This window comes from Phacochoerus africanus, chromosome 1 (genome assembly GCF_016906955.1).
Source record: "Phacochoerus africanus isolate WHEZ1 chromosome 1, ROS_Pafr_v1, whole genome shotgun sequence".
Taxonomy (NCBI): Eukaryota; Metazoa; Chordata; class Mammalia; order Artiodactyla; family Suidae; genus Phacochoerus; species Phacochoerus africanus.
Genome location: NC_062544.1, coordinates 77,165,123 through 77,182,710, shown reverse-complemented (window position 1 = coordinate 77,182,710; position 17,588 = coordinate 77,165,123). Strand labels below are relative to the sequence as shown.

General features: G+C 38.4%; 1 protein-coding gene across 1 annotated transcript in view; it reads right to left on the bottom strand.

Annotated features, from left to right (window-relative positions):
- DNAH5 (dynein axonemal heavy chain 5) overlaps nt 1–17,588 on the bottom strand; it is a 255,165-nt gene that overhangs the window by 40,229 nt on the left and 197,348 nt on the right. The window contains 6 exon segments of the mRNA XM_047799614.1: nt 36–279; nt 10,344–10,526; nt 11,367–11,522; nt 12,098–12,414; nt 13,005–13,140; nt 16,262–16,399. Coding sequence (XP_047655570.1) covers nt 36–279; nt 10,344–10,526; nt 11,367–11,522; nt 12,098–12,414; nt 13,005–13,140; nt 16,262–16,399 — 1,174 coding nt within the window.

Below are 17,588 nucleotides of genomic sequence, written 5' to 3'. Positions count from 1 at the left end.
TTCCTGTGACATTTATCTTTCATTACCAAACTCACCAGGTCTGTATTCCTCCCGGGCTGAGTTAATTTGAATCTCTGTCTCCGCTGAAATTTCCAGCTTCTGTGTCACCTCCTCGGCTGTCTTTTTTGTGTTACTCAACACAAGGATGAGACTCTCATCTTCCACCAGAGAGCCCCAGGTACTCGTCAGACGGAAAAGCAAATTATCTTCTAGCTCCTTCATCCTTCTTTTGTTTGCAGTTATGTCTTCCATGAGATGAGTTCTTTCTTTCTCCAACTCCTGTTCATTTGCATAAATACAATTTTCTTCCTTAATTAACAATTATTGTTTCTTAAAAAGTTAACCTATGGGGCTGCTCTCCTAGATTGTGGTTATCATATTTGACTGTAGGAAATATGGACATCAAAATAAGAGGAAGAGAGGAGTTCCCATTTCAGCTCAGTGGATTAAGAACCTGATTACTATCCCTGAGGATGTGGGTAGATCCATGGCCTTGTTCAGCAGGTTAAGGATCCAACGTTGCTGCAAGCTGTGGTGTGGGTCACAGATTTGGCTCACAGATGTGGCTGTGGCGTAGGCCTCAGCTGAAGTTCTGATTCCACCCCTAGCCTGGGCCCTTCCATATGCCACAGGTATGAACGTAAAAAGAAAAAAAAGAAGAAGAAGAGGATTGAAGGAAGAAAGAATTGGTGGCCTATGATATAAAATTTGCTAGAAATATTAACAATAGCCCCTTTACCATCTATGTATTTCCTAAAGTCAAATCATTTTAAGTGACTTTTGTGATTGTATTTACTCATTTTGAATTGAAATTTATTTGAAGACAAATATATGTATATACACATTTTATATATATATATATATGTCAGGTTAAATATATTAACTCTGGTTTCTTATTTAAAAGAGCTTTTCTGCTGTCTGAATGTGATGATTTTCAACTTACTTGATGAAATAGTATCCTATTTTGTGACAAGCAAGCTTCCAAATTTAGGCAGGCAAACAGCACTGCTACTGCAAGGTACATTTAAACTGAAAAATCATCTTGACCTGAAGAGATGCTGTTCCCTCCAACAGAAGAGAAGTTCTGAATCTTTACTGAAAGACCTTTATGGGTAGCTGGGGAGAGGATGTCTTTAGAAGATTACTGTCCTTGTGAGGCTATTTCTTCCTCTTGATAGTCTGGAGAGGGACAGACAGTGAAAGAGAAGGAAAGAAAAGATGGGGCTGGTGAGGATGGGGGAAGGAAGAAATGGCCATGACACTGAACAAGCCAGAGGCAGCAGAAAATCCAGAGACTGGGAGACAACAAAGAAGACAGGCTCTGGCACCAAGTCAAATTGTACATGAAAGTCAAATTGTTTCATGAGAGACTCTAACTTGAAGCAAATACAAGAATCACAAAAAGAAAAGAACAATGAGTAAATGGTATTTAAAAGTTTGAAGAGAAAGATATGTATTAGAAATTTGGAGTTCCCGTCGTGGTGCAGTGGTTAACGAATCCGACTAGGAACCATGAGGTTGCGGGTTCGGTCCCTGCCCTTGCTCAGTGGGTTAACGATCCAGCGTTGCCATGAGCTGTGGTGTAGGTTGCAGACGCGGCTCGGATCCCGCGTTGCTGTGGCTCTGGCGTAGGCCGGTGGCTACAGCTCCGATTCAACCCCTAGCCTGGGAACCTCCATATGCCGCGGGAGCAGCCCAAGAAATAGCAACAACAACAACAACAACAACAAAAGACAAAAAGACAAAAAAAAAAGAAAGAAATTTTGCTTGTGGGAATTCTCACCGTGGCTTAGCAGAAATGAATCTGACTAGCATCCATGAGGACACAGGTTCAATCCCTGGCTTCGCTCCATGGGTTAAGGATCTGGTGTTGCCGTGAGGTGTGGTATAGGTCACAGACACACTTGGATCCCGAGTTGCTGTGGCTGTGGTGCAGGCTAGCGGCTACAGCGCCTATTCGACCCTAGCCTGGGAATCTCCATATGCCGCGAGTATGGCCCTAAGAAGACAAAAAACAAAAACAAAGAAATTTTGCTTGAAAAGCTTTCTTAATATAGTGTCCACTCACAAGATGCCTACACTTGACAGCATTACTAAAGTTATATGCATTTCAGTGTAAATACAATGTGGGAAAATGAGGGTTAAATGCAGGTGATGTGAAGAGGAAAGCACTGTTGGCAGTTCCGGTTGTGTAGCTACCTGGACATATGGAGTAAATGATTAAATGCTATATTCCTTTTCAAACTGATAAACTGAACACATAGTGAACCAGAAAATCTAGTCATGACTTAGTGCCAGAAATAGAGACCTGAAAATTCTCCTTTTGTAAATGAGAACTATGAAGTTAAAAATAAAGGTTGTGGCAACAAAATTGCATGAAGGCAAAGAGCAAAGAGCACTGGCCTCTGTTTTACATTCCAGGCAGTTATCACTGTTGGTTGAAGAGTAACGGTGGGTGGGACCCTACTAGGCTCCCAATTCATGTTTTGAGCACAGGAAGTCAGGTCTGGGAACCATTCTAAAAAGGGAAAGTTCTTTCCTTAAGCAAAACAAAAGCTAAAACTTGCATCAGTTAATTCTTTGAAATGCAAGTAAAACCTGTTCTTATCATCTTTGTTTCCATGTGTTATTTGGTGACCTTTGAAAGCTTCCTTAGTGGTTATTTCCATTCATTTTTTTCACTAGATAAGAATTTCAAATTTGAGATAATGTAGAAATTAGTACAAACAAGTGACATTTAACAGCTACTATAAATTCCTTTCTATGAGCAGTTATAATAAATGCACTCATAATATGATTACACTAGGATATAAAGAGATAATAAAATTAAATGGAAATAATTTGAATATTTTTATTGCCATATTCCTAAATTTTACACACTATCATTATCGTTTCTGAGTTCCTAAATGTGAGCCTGATAAAGTCCTGGCCTGAAGTCAGGGAAGGGAAGGAAGGTAAAGCAGTGGGAAGAGTGAGGATTTTGACAGGAAGGTATGTTTGAATTCTAACTCCCAGGACTTATTAGCTGCATGACCTTGGCCATGTTACTTAAGTCTGTAAGCCTCAGTTTCTTCATCGGCAAAATGGACACAGAAACAGCTCAGTAAGGAGTTCCTTAACAGTGAGCTAAGGATCCAGCCTGGCAGTAGCCATGGTGTAGGTTGCAGCTGTGGCTTGGACTTGATCCCTGGCTTGGGAACTTCCATATACCACGGTGTAGCCAAAAAAAAAAAAAAAAAAAAAAACCCGAAAAGCAAACAGTTCAGTGAGTGTGAGGATACCATATGGAAAGTAACATAATGTCTTTTCTATCAAAGGAAATCTTGGTTACTCCATTTTGCTCCGGTTTTGGCTGAAACGCCTTCCTGCGACCCCAACCCCCTCCTCTTTCTCTCTTCTCACAGTAACAATTGTTTTAATTAGCCAACTGGGAAGAACGTGCACCCTGACCTGACCTATGGGAAGAGGACATGTAAATCATCTGCCTTAGGGATAAATAGGCACACATGCTTTTTGGAGTACCCTCGCCCTTCTGCAGAAGTAAAGAGACTTGTCGAGATTTCTTCTTGTCCACGTGTCTCACTTTCTGACACTGATGATCCAAGCCATGTCCCCAATAATCACTAGCAAAGTAGCTGAAACCAGTGACTGGATCATGACAGCTGCTCAGAATACATCTCTTCTCTTCTATCCTTCCTTGATTCTCTTCCCACATGGATTTTCAGATGCATTATAATGTTTTACAATGTAGTTTGAAAAATAAAATTATAAGTTGGCACAAAATAAATCTACTTTGGAATTTCACATATCATCATAAGAGCATGATAATGTAGCTGAAAAGAGATTTTTAGAAAAGAGAACTTTCTAATCTTTCACTTACAATGCTAAGGATGCATGCTTTCATGTCTGCTGTAGAGGAGACCACAGGCTATCACATCCTCAAATTGCATCTTACTGAGCCTTCCTACATAGAAATTTTTCTTTTCTTTTTTTCCAGTTACAGAGCAACTGCCCTAATTTAGGCTTTAATTATTGCTCAGTGGACGACTCTGTGACTGCTCTCCCTGCCAACCCTTTGCTCTGCTGTCACTGGTACAAACAAGTAACATTTAATGGCTACTATAAAATTCCTTTCTGCCCCTGTCATATTCCTTCCTGTCACCCCTTTTTCTACTCATAGTCATGGAGGGATTTCCTTTAACTATTTGGAAAAGTCAAAAATTTTCACCATAGTTTGCAAAACCTGTTACAACCTACATTTTCAATTTCATCTCCACTTGAGAACTATGATTGAGACTAAAATTATGCCTCCACGTTGCTGATGAAAACAGTTATTAATAAAAATAAACAGTTCTTAGCAATGCATACAAGACAAAAAATATTACATTCCTGATTCAAAGATAGCAAGTAAAGCTTGAACATTAGTTGCAGTCAATTTAATATTGTTAACAACTCTAATTAAATAAAATTGACAATTAAAGTAATGCTTATATTCTCAAAGAATTAAAATAAAGCTAAAGAAGTACATTTCCAAGGAAAGAGAAAAAACCTACTACATGGAGACTAAACAACATGCTACTAAAAAACCAATGGGTCAATGAGGAAATCAAGAAGGAAATGAAAAACTACCTTGAAACAAATGATAATGAAGACACAACCGCTCAAAATCTATGGGATGCTGCGAAAGCAGTGCTCAGAGGGAAATTTATAGCAATACAGGCCTTTCTCAAAAAAGGAGAAAGATCCAAAATTGACAACTTAACCCTCCACCTAAATGAATTAGAAAAAGAAGAACAAAGAAGGCCTAAAGTCAGCAGAAGGAAGGAAATTATAAAGATCAAAGAAGAAATCAGTAAAATAGAGACTCAAAAAACAATAGAGAAAATTAATAAAACAAAGAGCTGGTTCTTTGAAAAGGTGAACAAAAGTGACAAACCCCTGGCCAGACTCACTAAAAAGAGGAGAGAAAGAACCCAAATAACCAAAATTATAAATGAAAAAGGAGAAATCACAACGGATACAGCAGAAATACAAAAAACCATAAGAGAATACTATGAACAACTAGACGGCAACAAGTTTGACAATCTGGAAGAAATGGACAATGTTCTAGAATCTTACAGCCTGCCAAAACTGAATCAAGAAGAAACAGACCAACTGAACAGACCGATCACTAGAAGTGAAATTGAAGAGGTCATAAAATCACTCCCTACAAATAAAAGTCCAGGACCAGATGGCTTCACAGGTGAATTTTATCAAACATATAAAGAGGAATTGGTGCCCATCCTCCTTAAACTCTTTCAAAAGGTTGAAGAAGAAGGAATACTCCCAAAGACATTCTATGATGCCACCATCACCCTCATTCCAAAAGCAGACAGAGATACCACCAAAAAAGAAAACTATCGGCCAATATCATTGATGAATATAGATGCAAAAATTCTCAACAAAATCTTAGCCAACCGAATCCAACAACAAACCAAAAAAATTATACACCATGACCAGGTTGGGTTCATCCCAGGTTCACAGGATGCAAATCAATCAGCATCATACACCACATTAACAAAAAAAAAGTCAAAAATCATATGATCATCTCAATAGATGCAGAAAAAGCATTTGACAAAGTCCAACATCCACTCATGATCAAGACCCTCGCCAAAGTGGGTATAGAGGGAACATTCCTGAATATAATCAAAGCCATTTATGAGAAACCCACAGCAAATATAATACTCAATGGGGAAAAACTGAAAGCCTTCTCACTCCAATCTGGAACAAGACAGGGATGCCCACTCTCACCACTGCTCTTCAACATAGTTTTGGAAGTCCTAGCCACAGCAATTCGACAAACAAAAGAAATAAAAGGCATCCATATAGGAAGAAAAGAGATCAAACTGTCACTGTATGCAGATGACATGATACTATACATAGAAAACCCTAAGGACTCAACCCCAAAACTCCTTGAACTGATTCATAAATTCAGCAAAGTAGCAGGATATAAGATGAACATTCAGAAGTCAGTGGCATTTCTGTATACCAGCAATGAAATATTAGAAAAGGAATACAAAAATACGATACCTTTTAAAATAGCACCTCACAAAATCAAATACCTCGGAATACACCTGACCAAGGAGGTAAAGGACCCATATGCCGAAAACTATAAAACTTTAATCAAAGAAATTAAAGAAGATGTAAAGAAATGGAAAGATGTTCCATGTTCCTGGATTGGGAAAATCAATATTGTAAAAGTGGCCATACTACCCAAAGCAATCTACAGATTCAATGCAATCCCTATCAGATTACCCATGACATTTTTCACAGAACTAGAACAAACAAGCCAAACATTTATATGGCACCACAAAAGACCCAGAATCGCCAAAGCAATCCTGAGAAACAAAAACCAAGCAGGAGGCATCACTCTCCCAGACTTCAAGAAATACTACAAAGCCACAGTCATCAGAACAGTGTGGTACTGGTATCAAAACAGACAGACAGACCAATGGAACAGATTAGAGAACCCGGAAATAAACCCTGACACCTATGGTCAATTAATCTTTGACAAGGGAGGCAAGAACATCAAATGGGAAAAAGAAAGTCTATTCAGCAAGCATTGCTGGGAAACCTGGACAGCTGCATGCAAAGCAATGAAACTAGAACACACCCTCACACCATGCACAAAAATAAACTCCAAATGGCTGAAAGACTTAAATAGACGACAGGACACCATCAAACGCCTAGAAGAAAACATAGGCAAAACACTCTCTGACATCAACATCATGAATATTTTCTCAGGTCAGTCTCCCAAAGCAATAGAAATTAGAGAAAAAATAAACCCATGGGACCTCATCAAACTGAAAAGCTTTTGCACAGCAAAGGAAACCAAAAAGAAAACAAAAAGACAACTTTCAGAATGGGAGGAAATAGTTTCAAATGATGCAACCGACAAGGGCTTCATCTCTAGGATATACAAGCAACTTATACAACCCAACAGCAAAAAAACCAATCAATCAATGGAAAAATGGGCAAAAGAACTGAATAGACATTTCTCCAAAGAAGACATACAGATGGCCAACAAACACATGAAAAAATGCTCAACATCGCTGGTTATAAGAGAAATGCAAATCAAAACTACCATGAGATATCACCTCACACCAGTCAGAATGGCCATCATTAATAAAGCCACAAATAACAAGTGCTGGAGGGGCTGTGGAGAAAAGGGAACCCTCCTGCACTTTTGGTGGGAATGTAAACTGGTACAGCCACTATGGAGAACAGTTTGGAGATACCTTAGAAATCTATACATAGAACTTCCATATGACCCCACAATCCCACTCTTGGGCATATATCCGGACAAAACTCTACTTAAAAGAGACACATGCACCCGCATGTTCATTGCAGCACTATTCACAATAGCCAAGACATGGAAACAACCCAGATGTCCATCGACAGATGATTGGATTCGGAAGAGGTGGTATATATACACAATGGAATACTCCTCAGCCATAAGAAAGAATGACATAATGCCATTTGCAGCAACATGGATGGAACTAGAGAATCTCATACTGAGTGAAATGAGCCAGAAAGACAAAGACAAATGCGATATGATACCACTTATAACTGGTATCTAATATCCAGCACAAATGAACATCTCCTCAGAAAAGAAAATCATGGACTTGGAGAAGAGACTTGTGGCTGCCTGATGGGAGGGGGAGGGGGAGGGAGTGGGAGGGATCCGGAGCTTGGGCTTATCAGACACAACTTAGAATAGATTTACAAGGAGATCCCGCTGAATAGCATTGAGAACTTTGTCTAGATACTCATGTTGCAACAGAAGAAAGGCTGGGGGAAAAATGTAATTGTAATGTATACATGTAAGGATAACCTGACCCCCTTGCTGTACAGTGGGAAAATAAAATAAAATAAAATGAAAAAAAAAGAAGTACATTTCCCCCATAGCTTGAAACTGATGAAATAAAAAACTCCAAAGTAAATACTATAATTTAAGGTAATATTTGAGATTACAAAAGTAAGACATTTATTAAATAGCACACTAGTGGCCAAACACTAGACTGGGAAATAGTTATGGGACAAAGAATATAATCTCTGAAAGAAAACAGAACAATTGCTATTTCTTTTTCATTGAGATTTAAACATGGAAAATCTACTTTGGGGTATGGTTTTATTTTCACTTTCCTTTGTATGACTGGATGTTTGCAACATCAACTTCCTATCTGTGGGGTTTACTAGCTTCTAATAGCTCCACTTTGACCCAATAATATTTTCTAGTGATATTGTACATTTACAATCACCCAAGAAGTGATGACAATCAGAGATAATGCATTGTTGCTAAAGTCAGAAATAATTTGGAATTAAAAAATTGTTTTACATCCGGATCCATAGGCTCTTTTCAACTGAGTCACTAGATGATAGGGAATGCCCTGAAAGCACCAGAGGTCAACTCAGACAGACTCAGGCTGAAAAGATCCAGCAATGTGAGCAGATGCAGGAGTGTAGTGGACAGAATAGATGTTGCCAAAAGGAAAGGCTACTTAAAATCCATCACAATTAAGTTCAGCAGCTCACTTCTTACATGAGACTTTGCCTTAGAGAAAAGAAGATACAAGTTACTTGCTGTATTATAATGTAGTTTGGGGTAAGGCAATCTTCTATTTTTACAAGAGAATAAGTGTCATGTTACTCTAGCCACACTTTTGTAAGGATTATTTACTGTGAGCCTGGAAAAGATTCTGATCATGAGATGACAGTAAAAGAATAACGTCTCAAGACATTTGACTTTCCCGGGAAGTAAGAAAAAACCTGGCCTGGATCCATCCTGTCTTTTCGAGGCTGTCCAAAGTCTTTGCAAAAGAGCTTAAAGCGTCCCTCGCTTTATCTTAAAACTCTGCTGCAACAATCAAAGCTTAGTCCTGGAGTTGTTTTGTTGCACCCAAAAATCTGGGAGGCCAAACTATTTTCTCCAAGGAGGCTGTATTCATCTCAGATGACATGAAATGAGACCAAGGACAAGGAAATCATTCAAACTGCTCCCAGAGCCCCTTATCTCCCTGAAGCCAAGACCACAGGTGAAAGAAGAGCCTAAGGTGTGGGCGATGGATGCTGTCCCAAACACCCAGGGATTCCCTGGCTCAACATGACTGGCTATTGCTCAAGCATCTTGGTCCTTCCTGGAGTAATGGCAGTGCTAAGCTTCCTCCACCACCTCGACTGAGGCTCCAAAATTAAAAAGGTACATATTTGGAAGGATGTTATTACTTTGATAGCCAGTCTGTGGTAGAAACTCCTGCCAACTAAGGTCACCAATCAGGTGAATTTAGAAGTCAGATTAAATGTTCTTAATACAACTTCCAACTGTATAGCCCTACAGTTTGTGTACAATAAATTAAAAAATTTTAAAAAAGATTCATAAAAAGGAAGGGTGAAGGAAAGAGAGAAAAAAAGAGAAATATAAAGAAGGGCTCACAGGCATGATATGATGTATAAGAAAGGTACAAAGAAAAAGGACAGACGCCAAAGATCTTGCCAATGGTTTTAATCTAAATAAATCTTTAGGTCAGTGTAGAAGGGGGACTTAAAGTAAACTAAACTCCTCATTGCTATTGAACTCAGGGAAAAAAAATCAATGACTTTCAGAGTTCATGCAGTTTCACCATAGCAGTCCTATTAAAATCCTCTAGGTTTCCTTCCTTCAGACTCAAATGCTCCCTAGAGAAAATGTTAACTCATAATGAGGAAGTTTACAAATTATTGGCCATTTTCTATTAAGAGAAACTAGATACAGAGTTATGCTTAGAGCATAATTAAGCTAATAACTTCCAAAAGGTGCACAGTGAAATCCGGTGTCGCAAATGTTCGCACAAGATAGCTCTCTTGGGTAGCAAATAATAATTGGCAATGCCATGTTATCTGAGTACAGTATTTTAATTTTATATTCCAAAAGTGTAATAATGAATCAAATGGAAAAAAAAAAACCTAGATGTGTACATTGGAAATTTAAAAGTCAACAGGTGACTAGAACTAATAACAGAAGAAACTTGAGAAAGATAAAGTAACATAAAACCAGAACAATAATGCTGAAAATGAGACTGATTTTCTCAGTTACATCAGTCCCTTATATAAGAATCAGTTGATGACAGATGTGATTTGCGAGATGTAGGTGAAACATACTGAGTAGATAATTGGTTAGTAGTTATCAAAGACACTTGGAAATTAATAATGATAAAACATAGGAATTAAAGGGGGGGGACTCAATCCTATTACAACTTTTATCACATTATTTCCACCAATGAAAGAATCACAACATGAGGCAGAAAGGAGGGCCATGCTCCACTCACCTGCTTCTCTGTGAGAATGACCCTCCCCAGTAACTGATCTTCTAGACCCTTCATGGTGACAGTGAAGTCGATGATGGAAGTTCGAGCGCTTATTTCAGGGGTGTAGGCTGGATTGGGCAGCTTGGTGGTAATGTAGACCCTGAAGCCATCCATCACATCTACCTCCTTGTCACCGACTTTCACCTTTTTTATCAAAAAGAAAGCTACAAGTAATAAAACAGAGCTATACCTTACCACATCCTTTTCCCACAGGATCGAGTGTGGTTTTAACAGCTAGGTACCCAGAGACACTTTGTATACCAAAAAAGAAATGGTCATTAGGCATTCACAGGGCTTCAAGGCACAAGGATGAAAGGGAGGAAGTTCCATAGACACTATATCATGAATGTAGAATTGATCACCAAAACTGTCGTGATCATACTGCAGAAGTGAGATGGGTTCCTCACCCATACTGGTTCAAAAGTCAAGACTGATGATGTTACACGTGCACTAAGAGGGTATGAAAATGTTGATCACTCGCATGAGATTTCCTGGGGATGTTACAGTAGGCTCCCAAGGAGGTCCTGAAAAATTGCTTGAGAGTGTTGGGAGGGGCAGCTGTTTTAGGGCTTTATGGTGGTTACAGAATGGGGCTGGGATGAGTTTTCCCCATACATGGTCATGAACAGTGGGTTGCATGGCTTGAATGTCCCACCTGTGCCAAAGGAGAGAGGACCCAGGTTTTCTTATCAGCTTGCCCAGATCTTGGATGGAAGGGAAGAGGGACAGGATGGGGCTTGAAAACTGTCACAGTCAAACATCAAAATGGAGTCAGACTCTATTATACAAGTGAAGTAGATACTCCTAAAAGGACTACTCTTGAATGCCTTAACCCCAACTCAGAAAGTGTAAAAGAGAATGCAAATGCCTCTTGCCACTGACTCAAATTTGAGTTGCTGCCTGTAGAGAAGTTGTCCTCTGTGTCACATTTACCTGGCCTCATGGTAATTGTTCCGCACATGGTCAGCTATTGGTTTAACCTACCTTGAAGGTAGACCCGGTCTTAATGAAGTTCTTCTCCAAAACATTATCCAGGGCTGGATCTAGTTCCTCCCCAACATCTTCAATAAGCAAGGGCCTTCCAACAGAAAGACTGTCCTCCAGGTGGTTTCTGAAGTACTTGTGATTTAGAGATGTGATCTAGAAACAAGATTGAAACGTTGCTCTTAACAGAGAGTATCAGGATGCAAGGCACAGAGATAACTGATGGTAAGTGGTACCTACGCATTCTAGCCCTGGAGACAAATACAGAAACTTTTAGAGACTCTTATTTGAAACCACACATGGCGAAATGTATAGAAAGCTTAAGTCGTTTTCAGTCGTTTCCTTATCAAACTATCATCCCCTTTTCCTGGGAAGCATGTAAAGGCTCTGTGGGGCAATGCTGCTTTTCCTCACCACCTTTGTTGGCCAATAATCATGGAATAATTATGAAGTGTCTTTATAAAATGCTGCACACTCAGTGTGATACAGCTCTTCCCTGCTCTGTTTATCAAGGAGAACCTTAACAGAAGGGAGTCTGAAACCCTTGAAAGATGGCATTAGGAGAAATCAACACAAATGCAACCAATGAGAGTTTTAGAAGCTGTTTCTGAGTATTAATATCTAAATTTAAAAGGATTTCTAAGTATCCAATATTTCTTTATTTTCAGATACTCATTGAACCGAGGCAATAAGATTTGTTAGTAACATAAATATACTCAAACACAGATTACCTGGAGCTCATTTTTATTTTCTTTATTTTTAATCCAGATCTTGCCTTGAGTCTGTGGATCAATTAACAAAGGGTAGCGAGATGCCTTGGTGACAATAATTCCATTCTGAATGGACAGATCATCATTTGGCAAGCCCTGGAGGTTCCACTCACTAATGGTAGGGGCATCAATCAACATCTCATTGAGATTTAGGTTGTCTCCAAATGGAATTTCCCGGGCTTTCATCTCCTTCTGCCAGTCATTTAACAGCAGATTGCGAAATTCTTGGTTAAATGGACCAGAATAAGATAGAAAAGCTGTAGCCAGCAACACATCCCCTAAAATTGAAAGCAAAACACCACTGACACACTGACACACTAACACACTGACACACTTCGTGATCTGCCTGGTAATTCTGAGGAATATTAAACATGAAAAAAAAAAAGACAACCATTCTTTTAAACTAAATTTTGGAAATCAAATTGTAACCACAAGTTGCTGGGTCTTATGAATAAGCAGTAGTTTAGTTCATTGTGAAAAAGTCCAAAGGGTCCACCAAGTAGTCACTGCTAGTGATCAAGCACTGGATTATTTTGACTCTTGTTGGATATCAGAGGATCAGAAGATAGAGCCTCCATTCTAAGTGACCTTGATGGATACAGTCATTGAGTCATAGGAGAATTCAAAAAATGATCTGATAATAAGAGGTTTAAAGGTCATTAACACATCTAATAATGGGTGCCTAAACGCCAGGCCAACATTCATCCTTTTGAAATAGCTGGACACAGACACACACACAGACAGACATATACACACACACATATATTACAAGTATTCGAGTGTTGGTCTATATTCTGATTAAAGCTTATGTTTGCTCACTCCCTATCACAATCAATACATTATCTCATTAATAAAGGAATTTACATACCTACAAGCCTTTTTGTTTGGGTGGCAAACTCTTTACTTTGCTCTGTCCATCTTTCTTTTTCTCCTGCTAAGCCCCCAATCAGCGCGGACGCGGTCTGCATCTTATGTCTGCACCGCTCTGCATCTTCAAGCAAGGTCTGAAAACAGCCAGGGTCAGATGAATGGATTAAAAAGATGCAGTATATATGCCGTGGAATAAAAAAGAACAAAATAATGCCATTTGCAGCAACATGGATGGAACTAGAGACTCTCATGTTAAGTGAAGTAAGTCAGAAAGAGAAAAGCAAATACTGTATGATATCACTTATATCTGAAATCTAATACATGGCCCAAATGAACCTACCTACAGAAAAGAAACAAACTCATGGTCATGGAGAACAGACTTGTGGCTGCCAAGAGAGAAGGGGAGGGAATGGGATGGACTGGGAGTTTGGGATTGGTAGATAAAAACTACTGCATTTGGAGTGGATAAGCAATGAAATCCTGTGTGTAGCACAGGGAACTACATCTAGTAACTTGGGATGGAATGTGACAGAGGAAAATGTGAGAAAAAGAACAAATATATATATGACTGGGTCACTTTGCTGTAAAGCAGAAATTGACAGAATGTTATAAATCAACACAACTCTAATAAAAAAATAAATTTAAAAGGTAGTAAAATAAAATAAAACAGCCAGGATCAGAAGTAAACTTTTGTTCACATAAATATAGCTTGGAGCTCAAAAACATAACTTTACAACATTATAGTTTATCTGCCTTTCTAAGACCATACATTCCTTTTCTATGTGCCTGCATTAGTCCAGCCTGTCTCTTAAGCTCCATCTATGGAACGTGGATGGATTCCTTAGTAGGGGCCCTGGGCCAATGGGCAGACCCTCCCCAGATGCTAATAAACTGAGAGATCATGGAAATTTGCATCATTTATAATTTTCCCATTAAAAATTAGAAATACAATATAAGCATACATGCTATTATCACATAGCACAAAATGTAAAGAAATATATACTCTTACTTAACAATGAGGAGTATTTCTCACATTAAAGTTCTAGCATCATGACTGCTTTATCTGACTTTACAGCTCCTTTTACTTTAAGTGAAATTTTAGACTGTATCCACGTTGTGGGGTTCTGAAGCTGACGCACAAATTCCAGCTACACTGACTCAGCAGATCCCTCCCTGCTGGTCTCTGTATCGATAAGACCTTTAACTAGACCTCCACACACTGTTAGCATTCAGTGCTTTGGTTTTTGTTGTCGTTGTTGTTGTTGTTTGCTACCATATACCCATTTTTTGAAGGAAGTTTTATTGGAGTACAGTTGACTGAGAAAATTGTGTGAGTGTCAGACATACACAAAATAAATTGGTTATACATATACATACATCTCTATCCCTTTTCAGATTCTTTTCCCATTCTTTTCCCAAAACTCAGCATTGAGTAGATTGCCCATGCTATACAGTAGTCCAGTGCTCTGTTTCTCTATATTTAAGAGACAGCTGCTGGGGTTAATAGATACAAACTATTGCCTTTGGAATGGATAAGCAATGAAGTCCTGCTGTATAGCACTGGGAACTATATCTAGTCACTTATGATGGAGGATAATGTGAGAAAAAAGAATGTATATATGTATGTGAGACTGGATCACCTTGCTGTACAGTAGAAAATTAACAGAAAATTGTAAACCAGCTATAACGGAAAAAAATAAAAATCATTAAAATAAAATAAAAAGAGACAGCTGCTAATTCTACTTGCAAAAATGTATACTTATGAAATAATAATAGATTCAGATAAAGATTTAGCTAGGTAACCAGTCACTGGATGTTCATGCATAATATTTACATACATTTATATTATATATATAATAGCATGTGAAACTGGATTGTTATGATCATCATATAACTACAGATGTGATAATTTCATTTGAGTAATAAAAAAATAGCATATATATGTTAAATGTCTAACAATTACATGCATATGAATTATTTACATGGATTATGCATAAGGATACTCTGAAACCATTAAAAAAATACAATCATTAAGAAAAAAATCATTACGTTAAAGAAAAATAATTAAGTTAAAATTCAGTTTATAAAGAAGTATGTATTAGGATCCTCTTATATCCAATGAGAGTCAAAATAATCCAGTGCTTGATCACTAGCAGCGACTACTTGGTGGACACTTTGGACTTTTTCACAATGAACCAAACTACTGCTTATTCATAAGACCCAGCAACTTGTGGTTACAATTTGATTTCCATTACAATTTTACACGGATTTTAAACATATATAAATCAGGCATATATGCAGATAAAGAGTAAAATATTTTTAGTCTTCATCTCCAGGGTTACTTATGCGTATTCTCTCTCAGGAACATGAATTGCTTTGTAATAATAACACAGTAGCGTGTTTTTCAGAAGCAAGATATTTGTTCCAGTTTGTTACATTCTACTCTGTTTTCCTTCCCACCAGAGTTAATGCAGGAACCCCAATAGCCCAGCTGAGAGGTGCTCTGGTACATCTACACCACCCATATTTGTTTGTTTCTCCCCGAGAAGAAAGATGCCAGCTGGAAATATGATATGACATCACGTATTTCTACCCACCTTGAAAAAAAACTTTTCACATGAAAAATATTTTAATAATTCAGTTATTGTCCCTAAATTCTCCATTCCCATGTAGCCAAAGAAAATGGCCAGCCCAGTCTCTTCTGGCTTTTGTGGTTTTTTTGGAAGCTTGGGCTCCTTTGGGGGACTGAAAAATGGGGGGAAGGAGAGGAACAAATGTCTGCAAGGGCAGGAGGAAAAAGTGCATTCTACCCTGCAAGCCTGGCCAGGGGAGTTGCAGTGAGTTCCGGGGAGGAGAAACTGGATTATGATTGACAAGCATTTGTGTATAAACATACACATAAAAAATAAAAATCATTAAAAAATTTTAAAAAACCATACAGATAAAAAACCTGGAGATTCCAGAGGAAAGGCATTTGAATTTCTCATTCACCAGGACTTTATAGCGATTATTTTTCTCCTCTGATTCTACTACATGTTTACTCAGATAATCTGTATTTGTAAAACCTCTTTAATGATTTTCTTAAAGTGGTCCCACAAAATCTGTATCTGCCTCTGATAAAGCCCCTATTTGGTGAAGCAGAGCTAGATTCTCTGTGTTCTTTCCTTGATGGAGAAAGAAAGGAGGAGAGGAATGAAGGGTTGACCACAGCTAGGTGGGTGAGTGACAGGCCCTCCTGCCCCAGAGGACAGTGACCTGTTTCTCCGTCGTGGCCTGCTCATATTCGGCCTGTACCACATCCAGCTCGGCTTGCTTGTCGTCCAGCTCAGCCTGGGCCTTCTGCAGATCCTGCATGGCCAACACATAGCGATTCTCCTGCACCACCAGGTTGGCCTGCATGGGAGACACACACAGGGTGAAGGGACGGACAGCAAACCAAACATCCAGCACGTCAGCGTCTGAGAACTCAGCAGAGCACACGCTGTACCTTTTCCCTGTTCCACCCCAAGAGTATTCTCAAACTGCATTAATTCAAGACCAAATCTTAATGTGAACTTGACATAAATTGTTTCTAAGCAAAAAATTATAATTCATTAGAATCGAATTCAGACTTTTTTTTTCCATTAAAGTGCCAGATAATAAATAGTTTAGGCTTTTGGGGCCAAGAGGCAAAAATCAAGACTATCCTTGAGGTATTCATTTTAAAATTTTATGAGCCATACAAATACAGGTGGTGGGTTAGATTTGGCCTGTGGATCACAGTTTGCCAATTCCTAAATCAGAGCATTGTAATATGAAATGCATATAGGCAAATTACAGAATATTGTAATGTTGAGTTATAGAAAAATAATGAATATTTAGAACCATCTGCCTAGTAGAATTTATCACTGCTGCTGAGAATGTTAAAACAATACAAAGGATGAAACATAATTAATCACTAAATGTAAATAAAGATCTAGGGTTTGGGGTAGTGCTGGACTTGAGGACATTCTTATAATTTTCATATATTGCCTGCCTTCCAAAAAAGAATTTATACTCTATCTATGACCAAATAAGAATATGTTTTAAGGAAGCTACTAAATTAGATTCAAAGACATAATCAAAAGCAATATTGAAAAAAGATGAAGTGGAGAAAATAGTCTGTGCTTGCAGGAATTTAAATCCTTTTTAAAAATTCTGAAATCAAAGTTATTTTCATATCTTTAAAATGTTAAAACTGACTTTAATGGGAACACCCACTAAAGAGCCATATTCTTACTCTTACAATGTTATGTATATGTGAACTGATATTTACTGGTTTTCACAGGGTTTCCAAGGAGAAATCTCATTACAATGAAATTCAGGAGTTCCCATTGTTGCACAGCGGAAACAAACCCGACTGGTATCCATAAAGGATGCGGGTTCCATCCCTGGCCTCGTTCAATGGGTCGGGGATCCAGCATTGCTGTGAACTGTGGTGTTGCTGTTGCTGGCAGCTGTAGCTTCGATTTGACCCCCAGCCTGGAAATTTCCATATTCCATGGGTGTGGCCCTAAAAAAAAAAAAAAAAAAGAATGAAATTGAATAGAATCTAAATTGCTAC